Source organism: Pseudochaenichthys georgianus, unplaced genomic scaffold (assembly GCF_902827115.2).
Source record: "Pseudochaenichthys georgianus unplaced genomic scaffold, fPseGeo1.2 scaffold_477_arrow_ctg1, whole genome shotgun sequence".
Classification (NCBI taxonomy): domain Eukaryota; kingdom Metazoa; phylum Chordata; class Actinopteri; order Perciformes; family Channichthyidae; genus Pseudochaenichthys; species Pseudochaenichthys georgianus.
The window spans coordinates 117,211-131,795 of NW_027263041.1; the positions used below are offsets into that span (position 1 = coordinate 117,211).

The 14,585-nt window shown below is 44.6% G+C and overlaps 1 protein-coding gene across 1 annotated transcript; it reads left to right on the forward strand.

Moving 5' to 3' along the window:
* The first annotated feature begins 4,201 nt into the window (after positions 1–4,201).
* LOC117442801 (BCL2/adenovirus E1B 19 kDa protein-interacting protein 3) lies at positions 4,202–14,334 on the forward strand. The gene is made up of 6 exons (XM_034078765.2): positions 4,202–4,372; positions 9,175–9,310; positions 9,529–9,610; positions 10,785–10,858; positions 11,164–11,310; positions 13,822–14,334. Exons 1-6 carry the CDS (start codon positions 4,330–4,332, stop codon positions 13,868–13,870), a joined length of 531 nt encoding a protein of 176 aa, XP_033934656.1. The 5' UTR covers positions 4,202–4,329; the 3' UTR covers positions 13,871–14,334.
* Positions 14,335–14,585: the final 251 nt, after the last annotated feature.

Below are 14,585 nucleotides of genomic sequence, written 5' to 3' on the forward strand. Positions count from 1 at the left end.
CTTTAAAGTAGATACACTACATACTGATATACACCTGAACATCAGCAGGAGAGGACTCTTTAAAGTAGAGACACTACATACTGATATACACCTGAACATCAGCAGGAGAGGACTCTTTAAAGTAGAGACACTACATACTGATATACACCTGAACATCAGCAGGAGAGGACTCTTTAAAGTAGAGACACTACATACTGATATACACCTGAACATCAGCAGGAGAGGACTCTTTAAAGTAGAGACACTACATACTGATATACACCTGAACATCAGCAGGAGAGGACTCTTTAAAGTAGAGACACTACATACTGATATACACCTGAACATCAGCAGGAGAGGACTCTTTAAAGTAGAGACACTACATACTGATATACACCTGAACATCAGCAGGAGAGGACTCTTTAAAGTAGAGACACTACATACTGATATACACCTGAACATCAGCAGGAGAGGACTCTTTAAAGTAGAGACACTACATACTGATATACACCTGAACATCAGCAGGAGAGGACTCTTTAAAGTAGAGACAATACATACTGATATACACCTGAACATCAGCAGGAGAGGACTCTTTAAAGTAGAGACACTACATACTGATATACACCTGAACATCAGCAGGAGAGGACTCTTTAAAGTAGAGACACTACATACTGATATACACCTAAACATCAGCAGGAGGGAACTCTTTAAAGTAGAGACACTACATACTGATATACACCTGAACATCAGCAGGAGAGGACTCTTTAAAGTAGAGACACTACTTACTGATATACACCTGAGCATCAGCAGGAGAGGACTCTTTAAAGAAGAGACACTACATACTGATATACACCTGAACATCAGCAGGAGATGACTCTTTAAAGTAGAGACACTACATACTGATATACACCTGAACATCAGCAGGAGAGGACTCTTTAAAGTAGAGACACTACATGCTGATATACACCAGGATATCAGCAGGAGGGAACTCTTTAAAGTAGAGACACTACATACTGATATACACCTGAACATCAGCAGGAGAGGACTCTTTAAAGTAGAGACACTACATGCTGATATACACCTGAACATCAGCAGGAGAGGACTCTTTAAAGTAGAGACACTACACACTGATATTCACCTGAACATCAGCAGGAGAGGACTCTTTAAAGTAGAGACACTACATACTGATATACACCTGAACATCAGCAGGAGAGGACTCTTTAAAGTAGAGACACTACATACTGATATACACCTGAACATCAGCAGGAGAGGACTCTTTAAAGTAGAGACACTACATACTGATATACACCTGAACACCAGCAGGAGAGGACTCTTTAAAGTAGAGACACTACATATACACCTGAACATCAGCAGGAGAGGACTCTTTAAAGTAGAGACACTACATATACACCTGAACATCAGCAGCGTGCCACATATTCAAATAACTTACAATATATTTTCTAAATGTTGGCAATAATCGTTCATTTGGTTTAAAACTGCAGACCTCAAGAACAATAGTTATTTAGAACCTTCTGCACGGACATCCCTGGACTAGAGGGGATTCTTCTTTTGAAATATATTTTTTCGAACAGGTAAATACGTGAAGAGATAAAATCATTAATTTCATCAAAATATGCTTAAAACTTTTAAATAAAAAACTCTAAAACATATTGCAATTAAAATAAATTGTCTATGTCTTCAGGTTATTATGAATCCTAATTTTGAAAGATACCTAATAACATTAAAAAATGTATTAAAAAGCTTCAATAAAAAAAGATTGAATAACTATTGTGCAAATCTGTTCTTTCTCACATGATAATTCCTTTATTCTTAATGAGTCTCTATTTTCCATTTAATCTGGCACGAGAGCAAGCTCCACAGATCTTCAACACGACTCAGGATATTCTTGATTATCCCAAACATTTAAATTGTGATTATGAAGCATGACAACTTGATAACTCGTGTAAACACTTACAGGCAGGTCCAGGGGCCTATACTGCGAACCTGGTTCAACCTAACCTGGATATGTTTGAGTTAGCCGGTTGGCCTAATCCAAATCATACGCGCTCTCGCTAAACTGTCCTACGACGCTGGTTATCAAGTGGATCGCTCAGCCAGTCGTGTCCTATCTAGTTAGGTGCGCGTTCACATGAAAGGGGTGGTATTTGGAGCATTCGACCAATCACAAACATGGAGAAGCGCACTGACAGCACAGCGTCATACTTCCTGAATGAAAAGTGAACTTTAATACTAGTCAAAAATGAAGAAGTTAAACTTTAAACATCCATGACTTAAACACTTGATCAGGATCAAAGCCATCATAGCTGCAGCTGCAAGGTGAATACAGCTGGGAACAGAACACGTGTTTGAATGCGTACATTAACAGGTTTATGATATCATTGCCCGTCTAAAACACGATCTGACTTCAATTACATTTATCTCGAGTGTTTCCTCAACTTATGTGTTGCTTAAAATAATACTTCTGCATCCAGTATGTGACGCTGTGAGTGTTGCACGGCCAGATACGGCTCAGCTGACTCAGATAAGGAGATATATGATACATTATGAAGTGATATGCCGCGGACTGTACTTAATGTACTCTGATCCGGTTACTTATGTTGTGGCCGATATTTAAGTAAGCTTTCTTAACGCTAATGTTATAACAGTCAGATTGCTCTGAAGATGGAGGTGATATTCTATTAATGTTCACGTTCACACAGTCGGTGATTTTTGCCGGCCGTCTTTCCTGCGACGGCAGCTTTTCTGTATTTCCTTTCTCCTGTGATATGACTTGATCGCTTTAAACTCCGCACACTGAGCTCTGATTGGTCAGCAGGCGGTGCTTTCACTGAGTTGAGCTCTTAGCCTGCAACCTAACCTGGTCCCGACCAGGTTAGCTGCTTAGCATATATTACCATGGAGATCTAGCCTGCTAAAAAGAGAACCAGCTTCGGATGACCGGAAAGCCGGAGTTTTCCCTGAATTTAGCCGGCTAAGCGAAAATCCTGCTTCGCAGTATACCCCCCTGGACTCCTGATGGGGCAGGAAACCCAGCATGTCTGAAATCAGAATGGTAATACATCCCAGGCTGGAGAACACAGGCTTCAAAGCTCATGCTAACTTTCATGAAGCGAGTGGGAAAGAGCTGATGAGGAACAGGTGATCGAGGGGTCATGTGACCGGAGAGACAGTCAGAGGCCACCTGGTGGACAGGAGGAGAATGACAGATGACCCTTTACTGACAATTAGGTTCAAACTAAATAATACAAAAACATCGTTATTCAAAGTGTTGGTGTAGCTCCTCCCAACAAAGTTTACCTGACCAAAAACTCGATGCGAAATTGTGAAATACTGTAATGTCCGTTTGATAAGTCCATGTAGCTCCTATCCAGAATGCTAAAGTGATGTCCTCTTTTCAATGTCTCTGCTTTGTTTCGCGATAGAAAGGATCAAACCAGCCAGATGATTGTTTTTGTTGTTGTGGTGATTAGATGAAGTAAACAACAGAAAAAACATTGGGTTACATTTGACCAGAGGACAACAGGAAGTATTAATATGTATTAATATGTTACATCATATTATGGATATTTCGTGTTGACTAAAACATGTGTTTAGGGCACACTTGCCTCCCTCTCTTTGTTGTCTGTTTACCCGCTGATGTTGGTTGTTTACCTCCTCCCTCTGGCGTTACATCACATGTCACCTGTTAGACGCTTTTATCCAAAGCGACTTAAATACTGGGCAATCCCCACAGGAGCCATTTGGGGTGAAGAGTCTCAGGGACACAACGACATGCTGACAGCAGTGGGGTTTGAACCTGATCCGAACACCAACGCACTATCTACTGCACCACACGCCTCCTAACACTCCTAACTGACACGTGGGGAAAGAAGGGGGGAGGGACACAACTCAAGCTGTGACCATTATGTTCTTTTTTTGGCGATTATATGAAATAAGTTTAACCAACATTAAAAACATTTACAATGTAGTCCGGTTTGACATGAGGAAACAGGAAGCGAGTTTCTTACACAGATATGGATCTCTGTTAGAAAATCAGAAATTCATATTTACTTTTTGACTGAAACAAGTGTTTAAGATGGTGTGTGGTCTCTTCGTTGTTTACCTGCTGATGTTGGTTTGTTTACCTCCTCCCTCTGACACGTGGGGGGGAGGAGGGAGGATGGGAGGGGGGGGGGGGATTAGCGCAGAGTCGGTGACTTTTTTAGACAACAACAAACACAAAGACTTGAGAGAGAAGTCAGAAACCGTCGCTCCTCTTCCTCCTCCTCTTCCTCGGTCAGAGTCAGCTTCTCTCCCCGGGCTCCCTGCACCTCGCCCCGGCCCCGCAGCATGTCTCAGGCCGGCTCCCAGTCACCAGAGGACGGACTCTACGGTGAGTGATGGAGCCTATAGAACCGCACTTTGTTTAGCTCTTATATAATGACGTTTCCTTTACAGTCATGACGTAACATGTTAGCAGATACAGATCGTACCGTGTGCACACATCTATAAACACATAGCAGGTGAATAACTGACATCGTCGTGCAGATCTGGGAGTGTGCGAGCAGGTGTGTGAGGAGGCACAGTGGGGTGTGTGTTGTTGCCACCCTCTCGTTGTGTAAACGGATTCCCTGACTCACCTGCTTGTTTCTCTGTAAGCCAATTAAAATGAGGAGATGTCCTGACGCTTATAGCTCCACTGTGCTGCACATGCCTGGCACAAAGGATGCTGGGTAAAAACAACATGTGGAACAGTGTTATGGGACGCAGGGGAGTAAGGGACTGTATGCACATTATGGGGGGGGGGGCCTCTAGTTTTAGACTAACACACCAATATCGGTTCATTTGCAACACGCTGATTTATTTGGCCTACATGTCATTGGATGTGTTCATATGTTTATTTTATAAGCAGATATCCATAGAAATAGATGCATAGATTGTTGTCCTCTCCATACAACATGCACAGTGCAGCTTTGTAGTTCACGGCACACACACAGAAGACGCATTTTGCGAGAACAAAGGTGAAATTAAATATACATTTAAATGTCCAAAACAATGCAACAGCAAGAACACAGTCCTTACATTAGGGCTGCTCGATTGGGCAAAATCATAATCTCGGTTATTTGGGTCAATAATTGAAATCACGATTATTAAAAACGATTATCCGTTTACTTTTTTATGTTGAACAGTATGTTTTTAACAGTTGATTACCCTGAACTTTAAGTTTCAACTGAAAAACCAATAAAAAAAAAAAACTCATTATATTTTTTTCATAATCGTTGGAAGCCAAAATCGTAATTGCGATTAAAATGCGATTACCTACCTCACATTGGAGAATACATGTATAAGCCAGTGTTCGCTGAAGACTCGTTTGGTGTCCAGCAAATTACTGTACAGGATGTCTTGCAAGAAAACGGTGAAATGAAACGTAAATCTTAAGAACAAAAAAAAACAAAAACCCTTTAAAGGTGGGGTAGGTAAGTTTCAGAAACCGGCTCGAGATACACTTGTTGTTATATTCCATGGAATGCTCTTAACATCCCGATAGCAAATGAGTATCTGAAGTACTTTGACAACAAATCCATAAAAAAACGTCATCTGTAGAAGCCGTGATGCTGTAACAAGTATGATGGCCTACCTGCCTGTCAGCCTTCCATCGGGGCACACACTTATCTCGTGCCCTCATTGGTCATGTGCGCATTCGTGTGTGTTGGGGGAGGGGCTCTGTGAGGAAGTGGCAGATTTTCTCCGGTTGTGTATTTTCAAATTCTAGCGATCTCGAGCCGGTTTCTCAAACTTACCTACCCCACCTTTAATGTTCTTCCTAAACAATGTCAACACACTTCCTTTCCTTTAAACAAGACCTCAACCCGTCCCCTTCCCTAAATATAGACAGCACAAGCTCAAAGCAGACATTTATACCATCGCAAAATATACAGGAAGTCACTGAGTCTTCTGAGCATCCTCATTCTGATTTGGCGCCGATGAGTGTGTTCAGGATTGCACCGCTAACTCTGGTTTAGCGTGCAGACATCCATGAGACAGACACGTCAGGAAACAAGGCGTGGTTATGTCCTCCGCTAAAGACATGTCTCGGGATCGCCCTCACCCCTCCGTCTCCCCCGCTGTGTGGGTGTCAAACCCCTGTGAGGATGTGAGGATTAAACACATCCGGTGCAAAGCAAGTTCACTGAGAGGTGCTGATATTTAGTGCTCGCTGCCCGGGTCGCAGAGGGACACAAGAGGGACACGAGGGACACAGAGGGACACAAGAGGGACACAAGAGGGACACAGAGGGACACATAAGGGACACAAGAGGGACACAAGGGGGACACAGAGGGACACATAGGGACACATATGGACACAAGATGGACACAAGAGGGGCCCAAGAGGGACACAAGAGGGGCCCAAGAGGGACACAAGAGGGACACAAGAGGGACACAGAGGGACACACGATTGACACAAGAGGGACACAAGATGGACACAAGAGGGACACCGAGGGACACATAGGGACACAAGAGGGACACATAGGGACACAAGAGGGACACAAGAATGGCACAAGAGGGACACAAGAGGGTCATAGAGGGACACAAGAGGGACACATAGGGACACAATAGGGACACAAAGGGACACAGAGGGACACAAGAGGGACACAAGAGGGTCACATAGGGACACAAGAGGGACACAAGAGGGTCACAGAGGGACACAGAGGGACACAAGAGGGACAACGAGGGACACAGAGGGACACAAGAGGGACACACGAGGGACACAAGAGGGACACAAGAGGGACACATATGGACACATAGGGACACAAGAGGGACACATGAGGGACACATAGGGACACAAGAGGACACACGAGGGACACAAGAGGGACACATAGGGACACAAGAGGGACACATAGGGACGCAAGAGGGACACATATGGACACAAGAGGGACACAAGAGGGACACAATAGGGACACAAAGGGACACATAGGGACACATAGGGACACAATAGGGACACAAGAGGGACACAAGAGGGTCACAGAGGGACACAAGAGGGACACATAGGGACACAAGAGGGTCACAGAGGGACACATAGGGACACAAGAGGGACAAAGAGGGACACAGAGGGACACAGAGGGACACAAGAGGGTCACAGAGGGACACAAGAGGGACACAGATGTACACAAGAGGGACACATAGGGACACAAGAGGGACACAAGAGGGTCATAGAGGGACACAAGAGGGACACAAAGGGACACAAGAGGGACACAGAGGGACACATAGGGACACAAGAGGGACACAAGAGGACACAAGAGGGACACAAGAGGACACAAGAGGGACACAGAGGGACACAAGAGGGACACAGAGGGACACAGAGAGACACAGAGAGACACAGAGGGACACAAGAGGGACACAGAGGGACACAGAGGGACACAGAGAGACACAGAGACACAGAGGGACACAAGAGGGACACAGAGGGACACATAGGGACACAGAGGGACACAGAGAGACACAGAGGGACACAAGAGGGAGGCTAATCGCTAACAGAAATAAGAGCTTATGTAAGCATGCATGCTGTCGCCCTGCCCTACTATTGGGCTGCGAGCGTGCACGCTAACACATGAGCGTGCACGAGGGAATATCCTCCTGCTCATGCACCCAATGCACCGGGTGTCCACTCATTCATAAACAGTGTGTTTACGTGACTCATTGAGAGACACGGCTCTAGTTTGTGTCGAAATACATCTTTTATGGATTTGATATCGTGTGTTCGTGTTCGCGCCTCGCTGGTCGTCCAACGTCACGGGAGGACATCGTCCTGCTGCTGACGATTCATCATGTTCATATGTCAGCGCACAATAACACACTTACTGTCTACTTCCAGTACACACACACACACACACACACACACACACACACACACACACACACACACACACACACACACACACACACACACACACACACACACACACACACACACACACACACACACACACACACACACACACACACACACACACACACACACACCTCACTTCTCACTGTTTGCTGTTCCCTCTTGTCGTTTCCTTCTCACTGTATGTTGTTTCCTTCTCACTGCATGTTGTTTCCTTCTCACTGTATGTCGTTTCCTTCTCACTGTATGTTGTTTCCTTCTCACTGCATGTTGTTTCCTTCTCACTGTACGTTGTTTCCTTCTCACTGCATGTTGTTTCCTTCTCACTGTACGTTGTTTCCTTCTCACTGCATGTTGTTTCCTTCTCACTGTATGTTGTTTCCTTCTCACTCGATGTATGTTGTTTCCTTCTCACTGCATGTTGTGTCCTTCTCACTCGATGTATGTTGTTTCCTTCTCACTCACTGTACGTTGTTTCCTTCTCACTGTATGTTGTTTCCTTCTCACTCACTGTATGTTGTTTCCTTCTCACTGCATGTTGTTTCCTTCTCACTGTATGTTGTTTCCTTCTCACTCACTGTATGTTGTTTCCTTCTCACTGTATGTTGTTTCCTTCTCACTCACTGTATGTTGTTTCCTTCTCACTCGATGTATGTTGTTTCCTTCTCACTCACTGTATGCTGTTTCCTTCTCACTGTATGCTGTTTCCTTCTCACTGTACGTTGTGTCCTTCCCACTGTATGTTGTTTCCTTCTCACTGTATGTCGTTTCCTTCTCACTGTACGTTGTTTCCTTCTCACTGTATGTTGTTTCCTTCTCACTGTATGTTGTTTCCTTCTCACTGTACGTTGTTTCCTTCTCACTGTACGTTGTTTCCTTCTCACTGTACGTTGTTTCCTTCTCACTGTATGTTGTTTCCTTCTCACTGTATGTTGTTTCCTTCTCACTGCACGTTGTTTCCTTCTCACTACATGTTGTTTCCTTCTCACTGTATGTCGTTTCCTTCTCACTGTATGTTGTTTCCTTCTCACTGCATGTCGTTTCCTTCTCACTGTATGTTGTTTCCTTCTCACTGCATGTCATTTCCTTCTCACTGTATGTTGTTTCCTTCTCACTGCATGTTGTTTCTTTCTCACTGTATGTTGTGTCCTTCTCACTGTATGTTGTTTCCTTCCTTACTGTATGTCGTTTCCTTCTCACTGTATGTCGTTTCCTTCTCACTACATGTTGTTTCCTTCTCACTGTATGTCGTTTCCTTCTCACTACATGTTGTTTCCTTCTCACTGTATGTCCCCCCCCCCCCCCCCCTAGGCTCCTGGGTGGAGCTGGAGGATCTGATGGCAGCCGTCAGTCTCACAGGTCAGGACAGTCTCTCCTCCTCCCTGCAGGGGGAGCTGGAGAGGATCCTGCTGGAGGCGCAGCTGGAGGGTGAGAGGAGTCGAGACAGGTAAGTGCTGCACTTGGTTTGTGTTGTTGTGTTGTTGTGTTGTTGTGTTGTCAGGGGGCCGAGCGGCACGGCGAGGCGTAACACTCATTTCCACAGTAATGACTGAGAGGACTCTGCGCTCAGCTTGTTCTTCACCATGCGTGTTGATTTTCTCTGTGTGTTTGTGTGCACGTCTTGATGGGAAACCCACATTGCAAATGTCTGTTTATTTTCCTCAGTCCCCCCCAGGAGGGGACTCCGACCCCCCCTGGTTCCCCCAGACCCAGCAGTGAGCATGACAGCGACTGCATCACCATACAGGTACTCATTCCTGACAAGAATAACTGTTAATAATCACTATTAGAAAACGCTCCCTGGTCCCCGGCTTGAGCTTCAGTCTCAGGATCCGTGTATCTGGGATCCTCTCCAGAAGGGAAGGAGTCATCACATACAGAGCATCAAGTAGTTCCTGAACAGCGTCCTTCACATGCTGATATCCAAGAGAGGGAGTTACACGGTCACAAGATGGAGGACTACCGGTTCTTCTCTGTAATCATACATCCTGTCATGAACAAAACACTGAGTTTTTTCTCAAAATTCTGTCTTTTTCTCAAAATCTCAAAATTCTGACTTTGTCAAATTCAATTTTTTTTACTTTTTCCTCAAAATTATGTATTTTTCTCCAAATTATGTGTTTTTTCTCAAAATCATTTATTTTTTCTCCAAATTATGTATTTTTCTCAAAATTATGTCTTTTTTCTCAAAATTCTGTCGTTTTTCTCAAAATCTCAAAATTCTGACTTTTTTGTCAAATTCAATTTTTTTTACTTTTTCCTCAAAATTATGTATTTTTCTCCAAATTATGTCTTTTTTCTCAACATTATGTATTTTTTACTTTTTCTCAAAATTATGTATTTTTCTCCAAATTATGTCTTTTTTCTCAAAATCTCAATTCTGATTTCTCTCAAAATTATGTCTTTTTTTCTCAAATTCAATTTTTTGGGACTTTTTCCTCAAAATTATAACTTTCTCTCAAAATTATGTATTTTTCTCAAATTCGGACTTTTTTCTCAAAATCATTTTTTTTTACCTTCTCTCAAAATTATGCCTTTTTTTCTCAAAATCTCAAAATTCTGTATTTTTTCTCAACATCTCAAACAGCGTCCTTCACATGCTGATATCCAAGAGAGGGAGTCACACAGTCACAAGATGGAGGAACAGAAAGCAGTATCAATGTTTACTTCAGATTAGCTCCACGTCAGAAATGAGCATGCTTGATGTCTCTCTCCATAGAGGCTGAGTCATCATGTTAATCTCATAGCTATCATCTGCCTCAAGCAGTCCTGATGCTCTTCAGGTCATCACACATCCTGCCATGTTCACAGCTACAGTTGATACCTCTGTCATCATGCTACTCTCATGTTGGAAGAGGACGTTCAGGATTTCCCCAACACACTGTTTCTCTTCATCATCTGACCCTGTGTTTATGCTGCAGGAGGAAGCTGACCGGAGAGGAGACACTGACTGGGTTTGGGACTGGTCCAGTCGACCTGAAAATATGGCACCAAAGTAAGAGCAGCTGTGTTAAAGTCACGACATTTGACTTTCAGTAAGAACATTTGATTCATGCATGTTCTGTCTCTCTGGTCTGGTCTCTGGTCTGGTCTCTGGACTGGTCTCTGGTCTGGTCTCTGGTCTGGTCTCTGGTCTGGTCTGGTCTCTGGACTGGTCTCTGGTCTGGTCTCTGGACTGGTCTCTGGTCTGGTCTCTGGTCTGGTCTCTGGTCTGGTCTCTGGTCTCTCCGTGCTCAGTCCTGTCCCCTGTGTTCTCATTAACTGTGTATCCTTTCTCTTCTATCCTCGTTGTTTCTTCAGAGAGTTTGTGTTTCAGCACCCGAAGCAGCAGGGCTCCTTCAGCGTGAGGAAGACGGAGGCGATGAAGAGAGGAATCTTCTCCTACGACGTCCTCCTCATCCTCATTTCCTCCCTGCTGACTTCACACCTGTTCACACTGGGAGTCGGGTGAGACATGCACTCTCTGACATTAAAGGTCCCCTATTATACTGGTTTTCCTCACTATATCACAGGTCTCATATACAGTGGGGCAAAAAAGTATTTAGTCAGCCACCAATTGTGCAAGTTCTCCCACTTAAAAAGATGAGAGAGGCCTGTAATGTTCATCCTAGGTACACCTCCACTATGAGAGACAGGATGAGAAAAGAAAAAAAAAAATCCAGAAAATCACATTGTTTGATTTTTAAAGAATTTATTTGCAAATGATGGTGGAAAATAAGTATTTGGTCAATAACAAAAGTTCATCTCAATACTTTGTTATATACCCTTTGTTGGCAATGACAGAGGTCAAACGTTTTCTGTAAGTCTTCACAAGGTTTTCACACAGCTGGTATGTTGGCCCATTCCTCCATGCAGATCTCCTCTAGAGCAGTGATGTGTTGGGGCTGTCGCTGGGCAACACGGACTTTCAACTCCATCCAAAGATGTTCTCTGGGGTTGAGATCTGGAGACTGGCTAGGCCACTCCAGGACCTTGAAATGCCTCTTACGAAGCCACTCCTTCGTTGCCCGGGCGGTGTGTTTGGGATCATTGTCATGCTGAAAGACCCAGCCACGTTCCATCTTCAATGCCCTTGCTGATGGAAGGAGGTTGTCACTCAAAATCTCACGATACATGGCCCCATTCATTCTTTCCTTTACACGGATCAGTCGTCCTGGTCCCTTTGCAGAAACACAGCCCCAAAGCATGATGTTTCCACCCCCATGTTTCACAGCAGGTGTTCTTTGGATGCAACTCAGCAATCTTTCTCCTCCAAACACGTCTAGTTGAGATTTTACCAAAAAGTTCTATTTTGGTTTCATCTGACCATATGACATTCTCCCAATCCTCTTCTGGATCATCTAAATGCTCTCTAGCAGACTTCAGACGGGCCTGGACATGTACTGGCTTAAGCAGGGGGACACGTCTGGCACTGCAGGATTTGAGTCCCTGGCGGCGTAGTGTGTTCCTGATGGCAGCCTTTGTTACTTTGGTCCCAGCTCTCTGCAGGTCATGGACTAGGTCCCCCCGTGTGGTTCTGGGATCTTTGCTCACCGTTCTTGTGATCATTTTGACCCCACGGGGGGAGGTCTTGCGTGGAGCCCCAGATCGAGGGAGATTATCAGTGGTCTTGCATGTCTTCCATTTTCTAGTAATTGCTCCCACAGTTGATTTCTTCACACCAAGCTGCTTACCTATTGCAGGTTCAGTCTTCCCAGCCTGGTGCAGGTCTACAATTGTGTTTCTGGTGTCCTTTGACAGCTCTTTGGTCTTGGCCATAGTGGAGTTTGGAGTGTGACTGTTTGAGGTTGTGGACAGGTGTCTTTTATACTGATAACGAGTTCAAAGAGGTGCCATTAATACAGTTAACAAGTGGAGGACAGAGGAGGCTCTTAAAGAAGAAGTTACAGGTCTGTGAGAGCCAGACATCTTGTTTGTTTGTAGGAGACCAGATACTTATTTTACGGAGGAATTTACCAATTCATTCATTAAAAATCCTGCAATGTGATTTCCTGGATTCTTTCCCCCCGTTCTGTCTCTCATCGTTGAAGTGGGAGAACTTGCACAATTGGTGTCTGACTAAATACTTTTTTGCCCCAGAGCCTGTCTCTGATTGGCTGAAACACCAAACAGATCATTGCAGCATTACCCATAATCCCCTCCGTTTCAGCCCTGTTTCCAAAGTGCTGATTCTCTGTCTGTTACTTTAGATGAAAATAAGAGACATTTGGTTACAAAGAACTCAATGGAGCTCTAGGAGGAGATTCAGGTGATAAGGGGGGGGGGGGTTACCTTGGGCATTGTGACATCTGAATACCCAGTAGCCACGCCCAGAGCTATGACCAGGCTGATTGGTCCAAATTAACCAATCCACGGACTTCCTCACACACTCAGTGCAGGCAGCTCTGCTGATCTCTCCTCCCTGGCTGCAGGCTGATAACAGACAGTTGGGATCGCGGCGAAAGTCTCTCTGCAGACCCATTCTCACAGCGTCTATCAACCTGTTTCTTCCTCAACATCAAGCCACACTTATTGTTTTTACTTCGGCTGTGACTTTGTGTGTGCTCAGGGTGACTTTGGCTGTATCGCTAAACAAGGAAATCACACCTCCACGGAGCTCAGCGCGACTCACAACGTCCCGACCAATCAGAGCACACTGGGCTCACAGGGAGGGGGGGGGGGGGCTGGAGCTACTGGAGCTACAACGCGCCGTTAAAGGCAGAGAGTGAAATTCAGTGAATACACGTAGTTTACAGAGACGCTGAGAAACCAATGTGAGTTTGGAACATTGCACGATATAAATCTATTCGACCTCAACGATGGAATTATGATCAGGGGAAATGGCCATGACCTTTAAAGACTGGATAAAGTGCTATATAAGTACAGTCCATTTACCATTTGCCTGCTAAAGCTAGCTATAGATGCTAAGCTAATGTTGCTGTTTGGGGAAAATTATGATTTATTGCTTTCTTTTTTTAGGATCTACATCGGAAAGAGACTGGCTGCATCTACAACCAGCACGCTGTGACGTTGGCTGTAACCCCGAATGCCCCCGAATGCCCCCGAATGCCCCCGAATGCCCCTCTTTGTTAACAGTGTGGCTGTGAGGTCAGACTGTTAGCGCACTACTTTGCCTCCTTCCTTCTTCTTCCTTCCTCCTTCTTCTTCTTCGTCACGGGGGAAACCTTTAGGACCTCTGAACCTCCGTCTCTCCGTCCATCTGTTGGCGAGCACCTCTGCCCTGAGCCGGGGAACATCCATCAGAGCGTTAGAACAATACAACCCTTTGATAGGAGGAGATGAAACCGGCTTCTCGACTGAAATGAGAAATATAATATGTGAGCTGCACTGAGCTGCTGGGGCTTTCTCTGTGTGCAATGTAGAGCGTTTTAGTTGGCTGAGAGAATGTAGGATCTCGTTGTGCTTTTTGTCTCGTAAAGTTATTAAATGTTCGACCTCCAACAAAGACGATCCAAACCCCATTAAAGTTCACTCCTGAAAACCTTTAACGTGACTCCTTTTACTCTTCCCTTCTCGTCTCAACCTGCTTGATGAGAATAAATGCACGGAACAAAGATGTCCTGAACAAAGCTCGGCCCAATTACGCTTTTGGGGGGTGTTCCCTCCCCTGTGGTGTGTAGAGTAGAGACACTACATACTGATATACACCTGGACATCAGCAGGAGAGAACTCTTTAAAGTAGAGACACTACATACTGATATACACCTGGACATCAGCAGGAG

Coding starts and splice junctions, on each gene's coding strand:
- LOC117442801 (XM_034078765.2), top strand. CDS start 4,330: ATGTCTCAGGCCGGCTCCCAGTCACCAGAGGACGGACTCTACG. Junction 9,311..9,528: donor GGTGAGAGGAGTCGAGACAG/GTAAGTGCTGCA, acceptor TATTTTCCTCAG/TCCCCCCCAGGAGGGGACTC. Junction 11,311..13,821: donor CTGTTCACACTGGGAGTCGG/GTGAGACATGCA, acceptor TTCTTTTTTTAG/GATCTACATCGGAAAGAGAC.